We start from the raw sequence: 18,705 nt of genomic DNA, 5'->3' as shown, positions 1-18,705 counted from the left end.
TCAGCACTTTTTCGGTTTTAGCACTGCAGCTACGAGGAAAACACAGCAAACTGAAGCTTAAACACCAACAATTACGCAAGTTTAATAATACAGCATCTCTCATGCACTGAGGTCATCTCTCATGCACTGAGTGATTTATATATGATAAAATACAAAAATAAAACACACTAACATTTTAAATGATGAATAGAAATGAAAAACAGTCAAATGATAGATTTCAAAAAGAAGAAATGAACGTTAAATTAAAGTCAGATTAAAGCTGAACTGCATATAATAGAGCGGTGTTAGAGGACAGAAGAGCAGCAGAGCTAACAGTGTTTAAACTGAGCTGAAAGCTGCTCTAACAGGAACATTTTCTTAGTCTCTACCTTCAGCAGGACTGACTGACCAGTTTCTAATGATCTCACTCTCGCTCATTTTGCTGCTCCTGACCGTTAAGACATTTATAGAGTAGTAACAGCTCCTTAATTCTGGTCTGGAACAGACTGGTATCCATTATAAGGGTTTAAAAATGGGGTGGGGGGGTCAGGGTCTCTCTTAGTGAGAACCTGACAACATTCTGAACTAGCTGAAGCTGTTTGATTGTCTTTTTTGTCTGTTTGGTTGTGCTGCCTGTCCTGGAAATGATGACATTTTCCTAGATAACACATATCAGTCTGCTGGCCTGATATGGTTGGCCCCCTGCTGAATGTACACCACTGCTGAACCATCCTTGGTTACTGTCCTTCAGGTTACTGTCCTTCAGGAAGGTCTAACTAGGGTTTAATCTCCACAAACAGATTTTAATTGCATACAGACTTTTATTTTGGAAAAGAAACTAAGACAAATATTACAAGCAACTGAGAGAAAATATATAAAATGATTTAGTTGAAAATGTTGTTGCTAGACATTGGGCTTTGAGTGGAAATTGAGTTTAATTCAGTTTAGTTTAGTTTATCATGTTTATTTTATCAGAGAAGATGCACAAAGTACATCTCAGAAGAGAAGACATGCTTTGCACCAGATTTGGCTAATAAGCTAATTTCTGTCTGCATTAGAGCTGAAATGTGGCATTTTGTCTAAAATGAGGAAGTGAGCTGTGTTTAGGAAGAAGTTACCAAACAGTACTCCTCTGAGGCAGCAGAGCGTTAATTTACGCTCACCTTCATCCAGATGTTTAACAGCTGCTACTATGACTGACAGAACACCACACTGAGTAAAGTTACACTGCAAAAACACATATATATATATATGATTACTCAACTTTTAATAGACATTTTTAGTTGTTTTGAGTTAATTTATTTTGTCAAAATGTCTTATTGCATTGGCAGATAATTTACTGTTTAGAGAAATAATGAAGATAATTTTGCTTGAATTTAGAAATAATTCTAAAACAAGCACGAATGTAGAAACAGGAGGAATAATCTTATATTCGTACAGCAGCTTCATAAAGAGAAACATCAGATATATTAACTACATTTAAGATGAGTTCTAGATGAAGTCCTGTTACAGCTCTACACTGCAAAACTGATCTCTTATCAAGTGAAATCATGTTAAATCTAACTGATGTATCCAATATTTCACATTCCCATAAATGGTTATAGACTTTTTATAAGATTTTAATATATTTCTGTCTGATGTTTTAGTTGTTTTAATAATATATCAGCAGATAATTCGACTTGTTTCAAGACCATATAAGTTGATTAGGTTGAATAATCTGATAACAGGGCAACAATCTCAAAGTGAGAAATATTACGTGTCGACTAGGTTTGAGTTGATTTACCTTGATATGTATTTTTTGCGGTGTATCAGTGGATCTGGATCTGGATGTTCTCATCGCAGAGCTGAACTGATTCCTTTACCATTGTCAACTTCTTGCCTAGCTAGTTAAATATTTAATGTGAATTTTTAGTTAATGTTAATTTCTTCTCTCTAATTTCTATTTTCATTTTGCTTTAAATCAGTGTGAGTTTATCAGAGTCGGTTTATGAGGAGCATGGACACTCCCCGTTATATCAAAAATAGGACTGCAAATCAGCAGAGGGCACCCATGAGTGAGTCCTGAATGAATGGGAGTAAATGGCTCAATAGCTAAAAATGAAAATTTTTGTCTAAAACTCTGTTTAACCACCAGAAAACAGTGAGCAAAAAGTGGGTGGTCTGCCAGCTTTACCGTCAGCGGTCTGACAGTGACCCTGTATCCTCTTACTGAGTTTCAGTAGAACAACTAAGCAGAGCTAGCAGAGCACTACTGAAGATGTTTGGTCCATTTCTAACAACTTCTGTAAATGTCTCTGATCTGGAGTCCAGATAAGATTATCAAATGTTACAGACCAAATCAGAATGTTTGTAAACATAAAAGCAGTACTATTTTTTTGGAATTATCACTTTGTATAGAGTTTGACAAGGTTAAAACTCTAAGGTGTAAGCTAACACTAGTATATAAAACCTTTTTCTTTACTAAATAACCTTTAAAGAACCATACTTTTTAAAAGTGTAGTGATTTAGATTGGTATAAAGACCATTATTTGTTGTTTTTTTTTAATGTGCAGTAAAAACTTATTTATGAAGCAATGCGTCATCATTAAACCCTGCAGTGAAACATGGCTGCAGCTTCATGATTATTTGACAGAAATGAAGCACATGCAGTCGTGAAGTTGGTTGGTTGACCATCTGGTATGCTGGTCAACCAATGTTACAATACTGGCTGACCTGTTAAGCCAGTGCCAGACCAGCACTAGAACAGCACAAACCAGCAAAAATAAGCCCAAACCAGTATAAACCAGCACAAACCAGCACAAACCAGCACAAACCAGCATAAATCAGTATAAACCAGTACAAACTGGTTTAAACCAGCATAAACCAACACAAACCAGCCCAACCAGCATAAATCTGTGAAAATAAGATTTCACTTTGGATGGTTCTGTGATACAGCAGACCCAGCAGACTGAGTTTATCTGTGCAGTACTGCTTGCTGTACTTGTGATGCTCTGTGTGTCCAACAGATGGCAATATTGTCTGCATGATTTAGTGTTGGTGGCTTGACCCTAACGGACACCTCAGAGTGAGATTGTTCCAGCAAAGGCTGATTATTAACAGAATCCTGAAATAGTGATCTATATGTGAATTACATACTGAAAGACTGATAATTGTATGTAAAAAATGTTTATCATATTAATGATTGCAGTTATTTTATTCAAACAGTACAGACTGAAATACAGTCAAATCAAAAGCAGGAGGCATTTCAATGTGTTTTATTAAAAATATTTCAACAGCAAAAACTTACTAAATGATAAATAGCAAACTGTGGTTATTTATTTTTTGTACTTTATTGATTAGCTTGATTTCTTGGCTGTTGAGAGAAAGTGGGTGCTAGACTAAGGGGACTGAGATGCTTTACAGAGGACACTTATTTTGGTAATCTGTTTAGGCTTTTTGTTATTGAGTCCTATGAGAATTTATTATTGACTATGTTGGTCATTCGACTGACAGATTATTCTGTGTTTCCTCAGCTGAATCTGAAGTATTTGGAGTGCACTGGTGTCAGAATTGGGGCAGATTTTTCGTCAGCCCATAAACTATGGTAGAATGACTAACTTTTTCTGCAAAAAAAAAATGTTTCTGCAGTGTCTTTAAAAGACCCACGGTCCACAGAATCTTTTGGCTAGTCTATATTAGCCTACTCACCACTCAAATGATTTGTCATCTACTGCAGCTGCCATGGTGCTATCTAAATTTCTATAGTGACTTTAAATATGCTTATGAACAATTTACTTTTAGCAGGCAGTAATAATGCCCTTGTAAATAGAAATATAAGCTATAGAATGTGGTATAAAATGTCATAAGGTCTCCTGTAAGTTTATTACTAATAGGTCTATGTAATGACAGGACGTTTATTCATAACATCCTTTGCAGCCTGAGTCTAATTTTCACAAACTGGCTCTGCTCGTTTATCATGGTGGCCTGCGATGTAGAGGCTCATAGGAACTCAGGCCTGAGAAGGACACACCAGTGCATCTTCAGAATTTGGCCAAAAAAGTCAAGTCAAGTCAAAGTTTATGTATATAGTGCTTTTTACAGGTGTTGTCACAAAGCAGCTTTACAGAAAAATCAGGGTCCCCCATGAGCATCACCAATGACAACAGTGTCAAGGATAAACTCCCTAAGAGCAAGAGGAAGAAACAATGAGAGGAACCAAGACTAAATGGGGGAACCCATCCTCCTCTGGACCACACCAGACAGCAAACAGCATTTCAGAATGCTCAATGTGTGTCTCACAAATGAGACACAGCGGGCCTTTCTATCTTCATCAAGCAGACAAGTTGAGTTTTTCCTGCTTTTCATTCCATTTGAATTATAGTTTAGAATGTTTTTAATCTGGCTTTAGTTAAAGATCTCAGTTCTTTTTGATACACTACATGGCCCAAAGTATTAGGACACATCACACCTACAGGAGTTTTTATGCCCAATCTAAATTCATAGGCATGAATATGGAATTGGTCTCCCTTTGCAGCTTTAACAGCTTCCACTCTTCTGGGAAATGTCTATAAGATTTTGGAGAGAGTCTGTGGGAAATTCTGCCCATTCATCCAGAAGAGCATTTCAGAGGTCAGAAACTTTTTGGATTTTGGATGAAAGGGTCTGGCTCACAATCTCTGTTCTAGTTCACCCAAAGTTGTTGGAAGGGGTTGAGGTCAGGGTTCTATGAGGGCCAGTCAATTTCTTCCATACCAAACTCACCCAGTCATGCCTTTATGAAGCTGCTTTGGGCTCAATCATGCTGGAACAGGAAAGGTTCTTTCCAAACTGTTCCCACAATGTTTGAAGTGTACAATTGTCCAAAATGTCTTGTTCTGCTGAAGCATTAACATTTATTATATTATATATAATAATATAATATTAACATAACAGGGTTCTAGACCAACCCCTGAAAAACAACCCCATAGCATCATCCCTCCTCCCACAACTTTACAGCTGGCACAGTGCTGTCAGGCAGGTAATGTTCTCCTGGCATTTACCAAACCCAGACTTGTCAATCAGACTGACAGACAGAAAAGCTGATTGGCCACACCACAGAATACGTTTCACTGTTTCAGAGTCCAGTGGCTGCATTTTACTTCGCTTCATCCGACGCTTGGCATTGTGCTTGATGATGTTTGAACTCTGCAGTTATCGATCAGCAGAACGTTGGTGTCTTTTATGCTATATAGAACTCAACGACCCACTCTGTAACTTTACGTGGTGTGACACTTTGTGACTGAGCTGCTGAGCTTCCTAAACGCTTCCACTTTTCAGTAATTCCACTCACAGTTAATTGTGAATATCTAGCAGGGAAGAAATTTCACAAACTGACTTGTTGTAACGGTGGCACCTATTACAGCACCACGGTCAAATTCAGTGAACCCACTCTTTCACTAATGTGAGTGAAGGCAGGCTGTATGGCTAGGGGGCTGGATTTTATACACCTGTGGCAAAGACACTGAGTGGCACACCTGCAATCAATGATTAAAAGAAGTGTCCCAATACTTTTGTTCAAGACCTTATTGAGTGTCATACATTAAGCTGCAAGTCAGTTCAGAGAAAATCTGCTGCTGCAGTGTTGTACTCAGCATCTTCACCAGGGGGCAGTGTGGGGCAGTTTATCAACACAGTTCAGTTCAGTCCTCTGAGCAAATCTTCAGCGCTGTGGTTTTCAGAATTACAGGGCGGTTTAACCCCTTAACCTGGAGGATTATCATTCAGCGGTTAATCTGATATCTTATTATTCACAATCTACCATGAAACGAACCTGTAAAGTCTAAAACCATCGTGCTGAGAATATTTCAGCATCTATAACCAGCGCAGTCACACTGCTGTTTCTCCTACTGCTAATGCAGCAGTAGATAGTACGGTCATACACTCATCCTGCACTTCTCTCAGAGCTGAGTGTGTGTGTGTGTGTGTGTGTTTATTGAGCGTGCTGTGTGTGACCGTCATTAACTGCCAAATTAAGCTCGGCACAGTAATACACACTCAGGCCTGCTAATTGCGGTGGAATAAGCAGAGGACGGTCTCTATGCACACACTGTTTTAATGACCAGACCAGCCTTGCTTCGCTCGTTATGCTAATTTCACTGGCTGTTTGAATCCCAGGGCTGCTGTGTTCCCCATGGATTAATTGGTTTGCCGGTCAAGTGCTGAGGTCAACCCCAATTAGCGCAGAAATACCAAACACATTCTGCAGTCTGGGCTCAGCGCAGCCCCGCCCTGCTGGAGGGGGCGGGAACTGCCTACATGCGCAATATTTACACCAGCATGTGAGATTAATATCACGCCTTGTTATAGCTGATTAAAAATGGAATTAAACGAACACAGGACAAAATGAAAAGAGAAAACATTGTAAACATGCCTGCTGTTTTAATATAGTCAAATCTAGAGTTCCTTTTCTTTAGTTTAAAGACTTTTGAAGGTGGGAGGAACGTTTAAAGATCTAGAACTGGTGGACATTTGTGGGTGGGCTCTTTTAGGTAAAATTAGAAATAGAAAAAATTTTGAAAAAGTTTTTTGCTTGTTAAATTCAGAGCAGAATCAAACATAATGCAAAGATTTTTCCAAGGCTGAGTACATCGCTTGATAATGGACCAAGTTTGTCAGTTGCACTAATGGAAGAGTCACTTATTAGCCAAATATAATAATATGCTCTTTCAACTGGAGGAAGTGGTGGGAACTGGAGGAACTGGAGGAACTGGTGGGCGGAGTCAGTAAAAGCACAGGGTTGTCTTTTAATTGTCTTGTAAAATTGAAATTTTGTTTTACACCAGTTTGCATGTAACATATGTATCCACTTTATACTGGTCTGCCATTCTCATAAATTATTAGTGTTATTGTTATTTAATAATTATTATTTAAATTATTATTATAGATGATACTGATAATAATTTTGGTTACTTAACTGCAAAATGTTATGATCAAATATTGTATGGTTTATATATAATATTTGAAGGACAACTCAACAAAAATGAAAACAGAATTGGGCCCAAAAGGGATCCCTGAGGTACACCACAAGTGATAACTGCCAGAAGAAAGATGCTGCCAAACTTAAAAGAAAATAGAAATTTTTAAAGTAAGAGGCAAACAACTTTAGAGCAGCCCCCTGGATAACACCAGAAAATCCAGTCTGGTTTTTAGAGAACACCATAGTATATAATCTCGCCTCCTCAAGGTATTCAAGGTCCTATTGTTAACTGGGGAGTCTGCACTGGACACTGCTTTTGATTGTGTTGCTTATGTATTGCTGTTTGTTTTGTTCAGTTAAGGAGGCGAAGAACCTGGTGCCCATGGACCCCAATGGCCTGTCTGATCCGTACGTCAAACTCAAGCTGATCCCGGACCCCAAAAGTGAGAGCAAACAGAAAACTAAAACCATCAAGTGCTGCCTGAATCCCACATGGAATGAAACTTTCACATTGTAAGAAACGTTACTGAACTTTACCTTCTATACATTACATACCCATCTAAAGGCTCTCTGAGCTGCTTCTATAATAGATCATGCACAGATTAAGTTCTCTTTCTAATCTCTCTCTATTAACTAGTGTTCTCTCTCTCTCTCTCTCTCTCTCTCTCTCTCTCACTCTCAGTAATCTGAAGGACTCTGATAAGGACCGCAGGTTGTCTGTGGAGATTTGGGATTGGGACCTGACCAGCAGGAATGACTTCATGGGCTCTCTTTCGTTTGGCATCTCAGAGTTACAGAAACAAGGAGTGGATGGATGGTGAGACTATGTTTCTACATAAAAGACAACAGATTTCTCTAGGCTTCGCCCACAAAGTCTGCTGATAAAACTGTAGAACAGACTCAGTTTATATCACAATACCTACATTTAGAGCTAGTTATTCATTCAGCCTAATGAGAAACTGCAGAACAGACCCAGTTTATTTGAATACAGAATCAAATGTTAACACTTGGAATACTTTATTAAATTCAAATAAAATTTATTTTGTGAAACAGATCAGGTGGAGTTTTTTTGTTGAGTAATTGAGATTTTTAGGGATAAACATCTGGCTGATAGTTTAAGCAGAAAGTTCACATGACTTCAGCTGTTTTGGCATTGGTAGCGTGCTAAGTTAGCAGCACAGCCTACACTGCTTGTTACAATATCATGGCTGAAGTTACTACTAAAGGTTTAACCCTCAACATTTTCTCCATCTCACCACCTATATTCCTACATTACAACACAAACCGGAAATGTGAGCTATAATGCAGGTTCAGCATCACAACATTAGCTTTTAGTGGTTGCACAAACCAGTCTAGTAGTCAACTTGCTGAATTTACTGCTCAGCAATGATGCTTTAAGCTTGATGTCAACTAATTACTAATCAGTAATTACTAATATGTAATACTAATATGACACTAACAACATAGACACCTCAGAGAAGACAGCAAGTGAGGAGGCTGGTAAATTCAGGGTCTGTGTTTTTGGATTCCTGAATGCTTGCAATGAGATCCAGGACCTTGTTGGAAAGGGTACATCATGCTCTACTGACCTGTGGAGTTTGGCTCCATTCTAACTTATCTTATATCTCATCTCACCAGAGCATCAGAAATCTGATATTGTATGTTGTTATCTCCAGTTTCACTAAAGCTATAGTAAAATATCCTGTGTTGCTGGAGAGAGAGCATTACATCCTGTAATCATGTACAGTTTGAAGTCAGTTACTCCTATTGTCAACGGGTTTTGGCACTCTGCATTTCTCTGGCCCTCTGGACCACCACCACCACGAGCAGGGGTCTCATATTTGAGATTCTGGGGTCTTTATCTCTGGTTCCCTGAGGGCCAGCAACACATTCCAGAGCTTTGGCATCAGCACAGATTTTTAAAGTCTCTTGTTGCAAAGCATCGCTTTCTCCTGTGGTTTTATTCATCACATCATCAGTGATGAGTTAACATTGACTTGACTTTCATCATGTTACGGTCAACTTTAAATAATCTGAAGTCAATGTCTAGTAGCTATGAAAGGACACATGAGTGGGTGGATGTGGAGAACGTAATCATGATAAAATGACACCACACTCTGGCTTTTCCCAGTGAAAAACAGCAGGTTCTAAGGGTTGAAGTCTCAGCTGGATCTGAGTCAGGGTCACTCTGCTGTGTCCAGTATCAGTATGTATGAATACCCCTCAACCCCTCTGTTCTTCTGTCTGTCACTCAGAGTTGGAGACAGGCTGGTTTAATGAAGGAAAAGAAAAGAAACTTCAGTAGTTTCACTAAATGTTTTTGAGAGACTGTGAAAAGCTCCAATTTCACACTTGCGCAGAGCCTCCGCTCTGTAATTAGTTTCCTGGGCTTCGCTGTGACCTTTTTCTATTGTTCCTTTATTTGAGAGAAGCCTATTTTTCTGCTCATAGTATTGTGTTAACTCTATTTAGTGCTAGTGCCTCTATCTCTCTCTCTCTCTCTCTCTCTCTCTCTCTCTCTCTCTCTCACTCTCTCTCGCTCTCTCTCTCTGTTCTGAGACTGCCGTGCAGGGGGTTTTGAAGGACGTTTAGCGGACAGCAGGACAGACAGAGAATTAAAGTTATCCTGTGTCTTAATTCAGATACTGAGTACCAGAGACTCATGACTCGACTCAGACTTGCACCCCAGAGATTCTTCTTGGACTTACATCTCAGAGAGTCAACTCAGATTTTCTCAGAGATTAGCTCAGAGATTCGAGACTTAACTCAGACTTGCACTTCAGCGATTCAACTTGGACTCACACCTCAGAGCACCGCACCTCCAAGACTTGAAATTCAACACTCAATTTGGGCTAACAGCTCAGAGATTCTTCTTGGACTCACGCCTCAGAGACTCGAGATTTAACTCAGACTCACATCTCAGAGACTCAGCTCAGTCTTGCACTTCAGTGTTTCAACTTGGACTCACACCTCAGAGACCCACACTTCTGAGACTTGAAATTCAAATCTCAATTTGGGCTCACAGCTCAGAGATTCTTCTTGGACTCAAACCTCAGAGATGTGATGCTTGAATCAGACTCACACCTCAAAGATTTGACTCAGATTCTCACCTCCAAGACTGAAGACTGAACTCAAACTCTCACCTCCGAGATTTGGACTTAGACTTGCATCTCAGAGAATTGACTCTGAGACTCAAAGTGGCACCCCAGGTACTCGGACTACCACCTCAACTAGAGTTTGGACTTAAGACACTGGAGACTCAGCATGGACACACCAGAAACTCAGAGCTGCACCCTCAGAGGCTCAATTGAGACTCGTGCCTCAAAGACTCACCTTCAACTTGGAGGAATCAACAACTCAGATTCCTACACTATACACTACACTCTTAAACTTTTCTCCAGGGTTGTATCACCTCAAAACGAATGTTTTCCGCTAAACAGAAATGACTCATTATCACAATTTCTCATGTTATTGAATCATACCTGAATAACCTGCATTCAAAAAACAGGCAAAGTCTAAACTACAACCAAACTACAGCTAAACTACAACAGTAAAGCTATAACTGACATTTGTGGATGTAACTGTGTTTTGTAGTGCTTGCCAAAAGTTTGCTAGAGTAATCTTGTTTCTCTCTCTGATAGATGAATGAGGTTCTTAATGCATAGCCATCTGAGGGATCAGAGAGCTCAGCTATTTAGTTCAGACTTGTGCCCTTTATGCACTGAAATTTCTTCAGATTCCTTCAGTCTTTTAATGATGTTCTGCATTGTAGAGGCTTTCTTTAAGGAACATTGTTCTCAAACATTTCAATAATTTTCTCATGTTTGGTGGCTAATTTGTGATCCTCAAGCGATCTTTGCTCCGAAAGGATTTTTTTACCTTATTACAGGGCCTAAAACATCCCCATCATTTTTTAGAATGTGCTGCAGGCTTTAATGGCAGGAATGGATGCATATTTACAAATGAAATTAAGTTGAGCGAAAAAACATGAAATATCTTGTGATCATACTGCCTGCAATGAAATACAAGTCAAAGCAAATGTTAGAAATGAATTCCCTCATTTTAGCTCAGTGATTATCTCAGAAAAGAGTAAATAAAACACTCTCACTTCCACCTCTATCTCCTTTACCTTCTTCTGGGTCTCTGTCATCATCATCACCTCCTTCTCCACTGATTCCTCCACCTCCTTTTCAGCTCCAGCACCACTTCCATGTTTACCTCCTCTGGTGTAACGTGATCACATCGTACTACTTATGGAGGAACGGAACATCTCTTGGTTCATTTCATAGAGAGCGAGAGAGAGAGACAGAGACAGAGAGAGAGACAAACATAGATAGAGACAGATAGAGAGAGACAGAGAGAAAGAGGGAGACAGAGAGAGACAGGGGCAGATAGAGAGAGAAAGAGAGACAGAGAGAGAGACAGAGGCAGATAGAGAAAGAGACACAGAGAAGAGAGAGAAACAGAGACAGAGAGAGAGACATAGAGAGAGAGACAGAGAGAGAGAGAGAGAGAGAGAGAGAGAGAGAGAAAGATAGAGCGAGAGAGAGATCAATTGAAATGCAGTAAGCAGAAGGAATCCCAGTGTGCTGTTTGCTGACTGTGATTGACCCTAAGTGGAGATTAGCCTGTACAAACACCACTTAACACCATCTCTCACACACACACACACACACACACACACACACACACACTATCACACAAACTGGGAGGGCAGTAGAAGGAGAGAGTATGTATGTATGTGTGTGTATGCGTGTCTGAAGCAGTTGGACTGAAGCAATGAGTCACTCTACTCAACACACACACATACCCAACACAGCACAACACAACATGCTGCAGTGAGGAGAGACATATCTGTCATTGTTATTTAACCCTCTGGGGTCCACAAACTCACCCACGTGTCAATCTCTTTGGAAACAGGCTGGTTTAATGTAGGCATTGTCTGTATCTCTGTGATGATCCAGCTCAGAAATCCAGTCAATTCCTGAATCTGTAGAGTCGGCTTTTCTATTCCGTCTTATTACGAGATCATATGAGACTCACAGACTCACATTAGGAGCCTATGAAGAGTGGCTGAGATACACGTCATCAGTCACCATGTGGAACTGGTGGATTTGTGTGTCCATCTACAATCTGTGTGAAACTGACCGATGGTCACTCAGGAAATCACTAAGGAGTGACCATCACGCCGGAAACCCTTCATTCTTCATTTAGTCCACATCAGAGACTTGTGTGAAATGGCATGCAGAGAGTTTACAGCTGCTGAAGCTGCTGCAGCGGGTTTTGGAAAGTAGTGATGAGTAGTGATAACAGAGCATTTTGATATGAAACATATGAGGATTGTTTTCTATGAAGAGCCTTTAAAGGAGAGTCTAAGAAGAGATGAACAAATTCAAGAGAGAATGACCTCAGAACACAGAGAGTTCATAAACTTCAAGTGCACATATCCACTATATAATGTACATCAAATAAATCAAGTTCTATGTCTATCCTGCAAAAGAAATGTAGAGATTTCACCTGGTGCCACTGTAAAAGTCATTGCCATTGGTTGGGAAGATTTGACACAAGTAGCAAACATGGTGAAAGTGAAGGACCTTCCTGAAGTTCTCAGGGAGAACATTATTAAACAGTACTTAAGCAGAAACAGGTACAGAGCCATCACAGAGACCTTAAGCATCCATGTCAGTGCAACTGCTTCAATAATATGCAAGTGGAAAGTTCACGGAGGAACGTCTATTCGTTCCTGGACAGGTGCACCATGCAAAAAGCCAGCAGTCACTCAGAGAGGACTGCAGGACCTGAAAGTAGCAGGACAGGAGTGACACTGAACAATAAGCAATGAGCTGCACCACAATCATCTCCATCCTTACAGAATAGAACCACAGAGATCTGCATCTAAAATTCACACACAAGCCTTTACATAAATCAGAACTCTTTTGGATTAGGGTTATCTGATCAGATGAAGCATAATAAATCGGCTCATCGTGTTTGAACCATGTGATCCTAAGAACTCTACCAATGAAGTATGAAGGTGGGAGCATCATGATATGGAGCTGCTTCTCTGCAAACAGTATTGAAGCATTATGGGCCATCAGAGGAAACATGAGTGCGGTAATGTAGTGGGAGAGGCCAAGAGATTGATTCTAACAAGAAGATGGATGTTTCGACAAAAAATGACCCCAAACATGCAGCCAAAGTGACTCAAACCAGGTTTCTTAAACAGGAAGGTGCTGCATTTACATTTTACATTTAAGGCATTTGGCTGATGCTCTTATCCAGAGTGATTTACAGTTTGATCATTTTACACAGGTAGGTGAAGATAGTGTTAGGAGTTTTGCCCAAGGACTCTTATTGGTATAGTGTAGGGTGTTTACCCAGGCAGGGACTGAACCCCAGTCTACAGTGTAGACGGCAGAGGTGTCACCCACTACAACATACCAACCACCACTGAACAGCAAATCTCCACTGAGAATGTATGGAGGATTTTGTGAGTTGATCAGAGAGATCCTTGTATTCCTGATTAACTGAAGGGGGTTTGCTGAAAGGAAATGTAAAATGCTGAAAACTTTGAAGGCTTCTTAAGGTAAACGTCGCAAAACTGATCACAACAAAGTGCTAATATTATTCATTTGCAGTGTCTGAAAATTTTCCCTATTGATTTTTTAAATCTATCTTTGTCGATGCTCAGAAATACATAATCTCAGTTCATGTTTACAAACACAAAGTCAAAAGGCATTTTGTGTGTAAATGTGAAGAGGATTTACACACTGGATGTTTATTAAATAACACAAATCCTCTGGATACGTTTCCCTTGTTTTTTTTTACTTGATTTTGTCAGGCTTTAAAAACTACACACTACACAGATTCATACTGGAATAAAATCTCATGACTAATTGCATAAATTACAGAACCAACCCAGAGAAAACAAATCCAGGACTTTAGACAGAGATACTGATGGAAAATATTCTGTTCATCTCACTGATCCACAGCTCTCTCTCTCTCTCTCTCTCTCTCTCTCTCTCTCTCTCTCTCTGTGTCTCCCTCTCTCTCTCTCTCTCTCTCTCCCCCAGGTTTAAGCTGCTGAGTCAGGAGGAGGGGGAATACTTTAATGTTCCTGTTCCTCCGGAGGGAGAGGAGGGCAATGAGGAGCTCAGGCAGAAGTTTGAGGTGAGAGTTCAACTAAGTATGTATATATTCTCTAAGTATGTTTGAGTGTGTAAAGTATTATCACTGCTATAAAAAACCCTAGAAAGGAGAAGGAAAATCTTCATGTTTTAAAAGATCTTGATGTAATTTTGTGCCATTCCTCACAAAATGTTCACACAGTGCAGGAAAGTAAAATTTCCAAAAAACAGTCAATTACAGTCAGTTCTAATGACACTGGAGCCATGTGTGTTGTAAAGAGACGTCTACTATAGTAAACTGTTTACGTAAAGATGGTTATGGATATACATACTGTGGATATCACATCCTGGGGGGTTAGCTGGGGCTGTTACCACTGCACAGACCAAACACCACAAACCACTGTGAAAAAGTGCAGCTTTCTCAAAGTTTAATCCATAGAGATATTATAGAACCTGGAGAGAATCACTAGCATTAGCTCAGTGTTCTTGGTAACCTGGAAGTCCACATCAAGGCAGCCACCATGTTTACTTCTCAGGGACTTTCTTCTGGTTCCAAAATTTGAGTAAATGACATGAGTAAGTAGAGTAAAGTGACTATCTGCACTAGAAATACTGACAAATTATGATTGGTTGAAGGCGTCATGTTCTATTCAGCAGTCATGACATCAGACAAGCTCAGGCAAGATTAGGACAATGAGCAATGAAAATAAAGCTATGAGAAAAGGTCATTTTGAGTTCATGTCTATGGAGAAACACCTACCAGGTAGGGTTTTTTTTTACTGTTAGACCACTAAGGTGCAACTAGTACACTCAACCAGCCAAACCCCACCTTCAGCTAAACTATACCACCTTCTTCAGCCCCACCCTAACCAGAACCCTTCAGCCAAACCCCAACTCAACCAGATCCCCCAGCCAAACCCCACCTCAGCCAGATCCCCCAGCCAATCCTTATGCCAACCAGACCCCCCGGCCAAACCACACTCCAACCAGACCCCTCAGCCAAACCCTACCTCAACCAGACCCCTTCAGCCAAACCCCACCTCAGCAACATCCCCAAGCCAAATCCTACACCTACCAGACCCCACAGCCAAACCCTACCCCAACCAGACCCCTTCAGCCAAACCCCACCTCAGCCAGATCCCCCAGCCAAACCCCACCTCAGCCAGATCCCCCAGCCAAACCCTACGCCAGCCAGACCCCCTTAGTTAAACCACACCCCAACAAGACCCCCTCAGCCAAACCCTACCCCAACCAGACTCCTTCATCCAAACCCCACCTCAGCCAGATCACCCAGCCCAACCCCACCCCAACCATTTCCCCCAGCCCAACCCCATGCCAATCAGATTCCCCAGCCAATCTCTACCTCAATCAGACCCCCTCAGCCTAACCCCATACCAACCAGACTCCTCTCAGCCAAACCCCAACTCAGCCAGGTCCCCCAGCCAAACCATACCCCAACCAGACCCCACCCCAATCAGACTCTATCAGTCAAAACCTACCAAGCCCCCCCAGCCACATTCGAGTCAGTGGTAACCTGCCTCCAGGCTGCATTAACAAGTCTGAATAGAGAACATCACTCTTTCTTTCTAGAGAATGAATTCAGTAACAACTGCGTGAAGCTCTGTTTAAAAGAGCATCTGCAGTGCGTCTGTCTGTCTGTGCGTCTGTCTGTCTGTGCGTCTGTCTGTCTGTGTGTCAGGAGCCGCTGGCTGTAGCCCTCAGCTCCTATTGTTGTGATGCATTATGTAGAATGTGAGAAAATGACCAATCTGCCTTTGAGCTGATGGAGACTTTCATTGGTCACTAAGGACCAAACCAAACTCATTATCTCTCTCCCCCCCTCTCTCTCTCTCTCTCTCTCTCTCTCTCTGTCTCTCTCTGTCTCTCTCTCTTTCTCTCTCTCTGCGTTCGTGTTCAGTGTGATAAATCAGCTCTGTTGGTGATGTTTTTAGAGCTCTGAGTTGGGTCCATGGCTACAGCCATCCTCTCTCCCCAGACCTACTGTCAAACCAAACACTAGACACCATTTAAACCAAAAAAGTCCAAATGGTAAGATGGTGGTTATGGGATGGTGGCCTCAGGGATGAGCGTACGCCAAAACCAACAAACAAAAACAATAAAAGTCTCAAAAAAAAATCTGAAAAAAAAGACAAAACAAAAGTACAAAAGGCCACCCAAACTACCTACTTAACAACAGGAGTGGCACTCGTCCCCAGGTCTGATAAAGCTTTCACAGATTTAATAATCAATTTGAAGCAAAGTGAGGCAGAGTGAAGTGAAGAGTGCTGGGCTTGTCTGGACAGGTGAACATCCAGGTAACATCAGAGGGGAGAGAGCCAGATTGTGGATTGATGACCTCATTTATACAAGAGGGCACCCCCATGTGGTAAATCACTGACCTGCACATCATCTAGAAAAAGAGGGAAAACACACACTTTAAAGGTTCCATTTCTCGGCTGCATACGTCATACACACTCTTTTATTTCAAAAGAACACAGAGGATCCTTAAAACATGGCAGAGATATGTGACCTTCTGTCAGCTGAATTCTGAGGATTGTGAAGATTTGTACAAGTTTACAGCTTAAACGACTATAAACGTTGTTAGAGTCCTGTCCTAATACAGATGCCCAGCTTAAATTGTCAGCATCTCAGTTTCACTAAAAAAGGGTTCAAATTTTAGCTTAGATAATGAACAGTGAGGGAAGTGAAACTACAGCTGAACCCAGAACTCTGACTAAGTCACATTGCTCACTGTATAATTCATAGTAGATACCAAATAATTCAAAGGAGATTCCAAATAATTCATAGTAGATACTGACTAATTTATAGTAAATACTGAATAATTAATAGGAGAAACTAAATAATCATTGTATATACTGAGTAATTGATAGTAGATACTGAATATTTCATAGTAGATACTGAATATTTCATAGTAGATACTAAATAATTAGTTGCATATATTGAATAATTCATAGTAGATATTGAATAATTCGTAGTAGATGCTCAATGACTCATAGTAGCTGCTGAATAATTCATAGTAACTGCTGCATAATTCATACTACATGCTGAATAATTCATAGTAGATACTGAATAATTTGTAGTACATGCTGAACGATTCATAGTAGATGCTGAATGCTTCATAGTAGATGCTGACTAATTCATAGTAGATGCTGAACAATTCATAGTAGATATTGAATAATTCTTAGTAGATACTGAATAATTCATGGTAGATACTAAAGAATTCATAGTAGATTCTGACTAATTTATAGTAGATACTGAATAATTCATAGTACATACTGAATGATTCATAGTAGATGCTCAATAATTAATAGTAGATACTGAATAATTAATCATAGATACTGAGTAATTTGTAGTAGATACAGAATAATTTATAGTCAATACTGAATGATTAATAGTAGATACTGACTAGTTCATAGTAGATACTGACTAATTTATAGTAGATACTCAATCATTTATTGGAGATACTAAATAATGTATTGTGTATACTGAATAATACATAGTCGATACTGAATAATTCATATTAGATAATGAATGATTCATGGTAGATACTAAACAATTCATAGATACCAACTTATTTACACTAGATGCTTAATGACTCATAGTAGATGCAGAATAATTCATAGTAGATGCTGAATTATTCATAGTAGATACTTAATAATTCATATGAGAAACTAAATAATTCATAGTAGATACTGACTCATTTATAGTAGATACTGAATAATTCATAGGAGATACTAAATAATTAATTGTATGTACTGAATAATTCATTGTAGACACTGAATTATTTGTATTAGACGTTGAATAATTGACAGTAGATGCTGAATAATTTATAGTAGATGCAGAATAATTCATAGTAGATGCTGAATAATTCATAGTAAGTGCTAAATAATTCATAGTAGGTACTGAATAATTTATAGTCAATACTGAATAATTCATAGTAGATGCTGAATAATTAATTGTAGATACCGAATAATTCATACTAGATACAGACTAATTTGTAGTTGATACTGAATAATTCATAAGAGATTCTAAATAAGTCATTGTATATACTGAATAATTCATAGTAGATACTTAAACATTCATATTAGATGCTGGATAATTCATAGTAGATACTGAATAATTCACAGTGGACACTAAATAATTTATAATGGATACTGAGGTATGCAGTGTAGATACGCAATAGTACATTGTAGATACTGAATAATTAATCGTACATAGTATTTTGTAGTAGATACAGAATAATTTATAGTCGATACTGAATAATTCATAGTAGATGCTGAATAATTAATTACAGATACTGAATAAGTCATAGTAGATACAGAATAATTCATAGTTGATACTGAATAATTTATTGTAGATACCGAATAATTCATAGTAGATAATGAATAATTCAGTAATGAGTAATTCTGCAGTTTAAGTTTATATGATTAAGTTTTTCTGTCAGGCACACAGAATGAAAACTGTGTGAGTGTGTGTCTGTGTGTGAGTATATATATGTGTGTGTGTGTGTGTGTGTGTGTGTGTGTGTGTGTGTGTGTGTGTGTATGTCTCTGTGTGTGTGTGTGTGTATGTGTGTGTGTGCATGTCTGTGTGTGTGTGTTGTTTTGGAGCTCCCGGATGACTTTCCCCCCAGAGACCCCCCCCAAC

At 39.5% G+C, this 18,705-nt stretch overlaps 1 protein-coding gene across 2 annotated transcripts in view; it reads left to right on the top strand.

The window, feature by feature from the left end:
• The window catches only part of prkcbb (protein kinase C, beta b), a 187,900-nt gene that overhangs the window by 93,249 nt on the left and 75,946 nt on the right, over positions 1 to 18,705 (top strand). For both annotated transcript variants that reach the window (XM_037544850.1, XM_037544849.1), the window contains exons 6-8: positions 7,270 to 7,426; positions 7,596 to 7,730; positions 13,984 to 14,080. In XM_037544850.1, the coding sequence (XP_037400747.1) occupies positions 7,270 to 7,426; positions 7,596 to 7,730; positions 13,984 to 14,080 (389 nt within the window). The remainder of the gene's footprint in view (positions 1 to 7,269; positions 7,427 to 7,595; positions 7,731 to 13,983; positions 14,081 to 18,705) is intronic.

Source organism: Pygocentrus nattereri, chromosome 14 (assembly GCF_015220715.1).
Source record: "Pygocentrus nattereri isolate fPygNat1 chromosome 14, fPygNat1.pri, whole genome shotgun sequence".
Lineage (NCBI taxonomy): Eukaryota > Metazoa > Chordata > Actinopteri > Characiformes > Serrasalmidae > Pygocentrus > Pygocentrus nattereri.
Note: the sequence above shows the minus strand (reverse complement) of the source record. Positions and strands in the feature narration are given on the sequence as shown.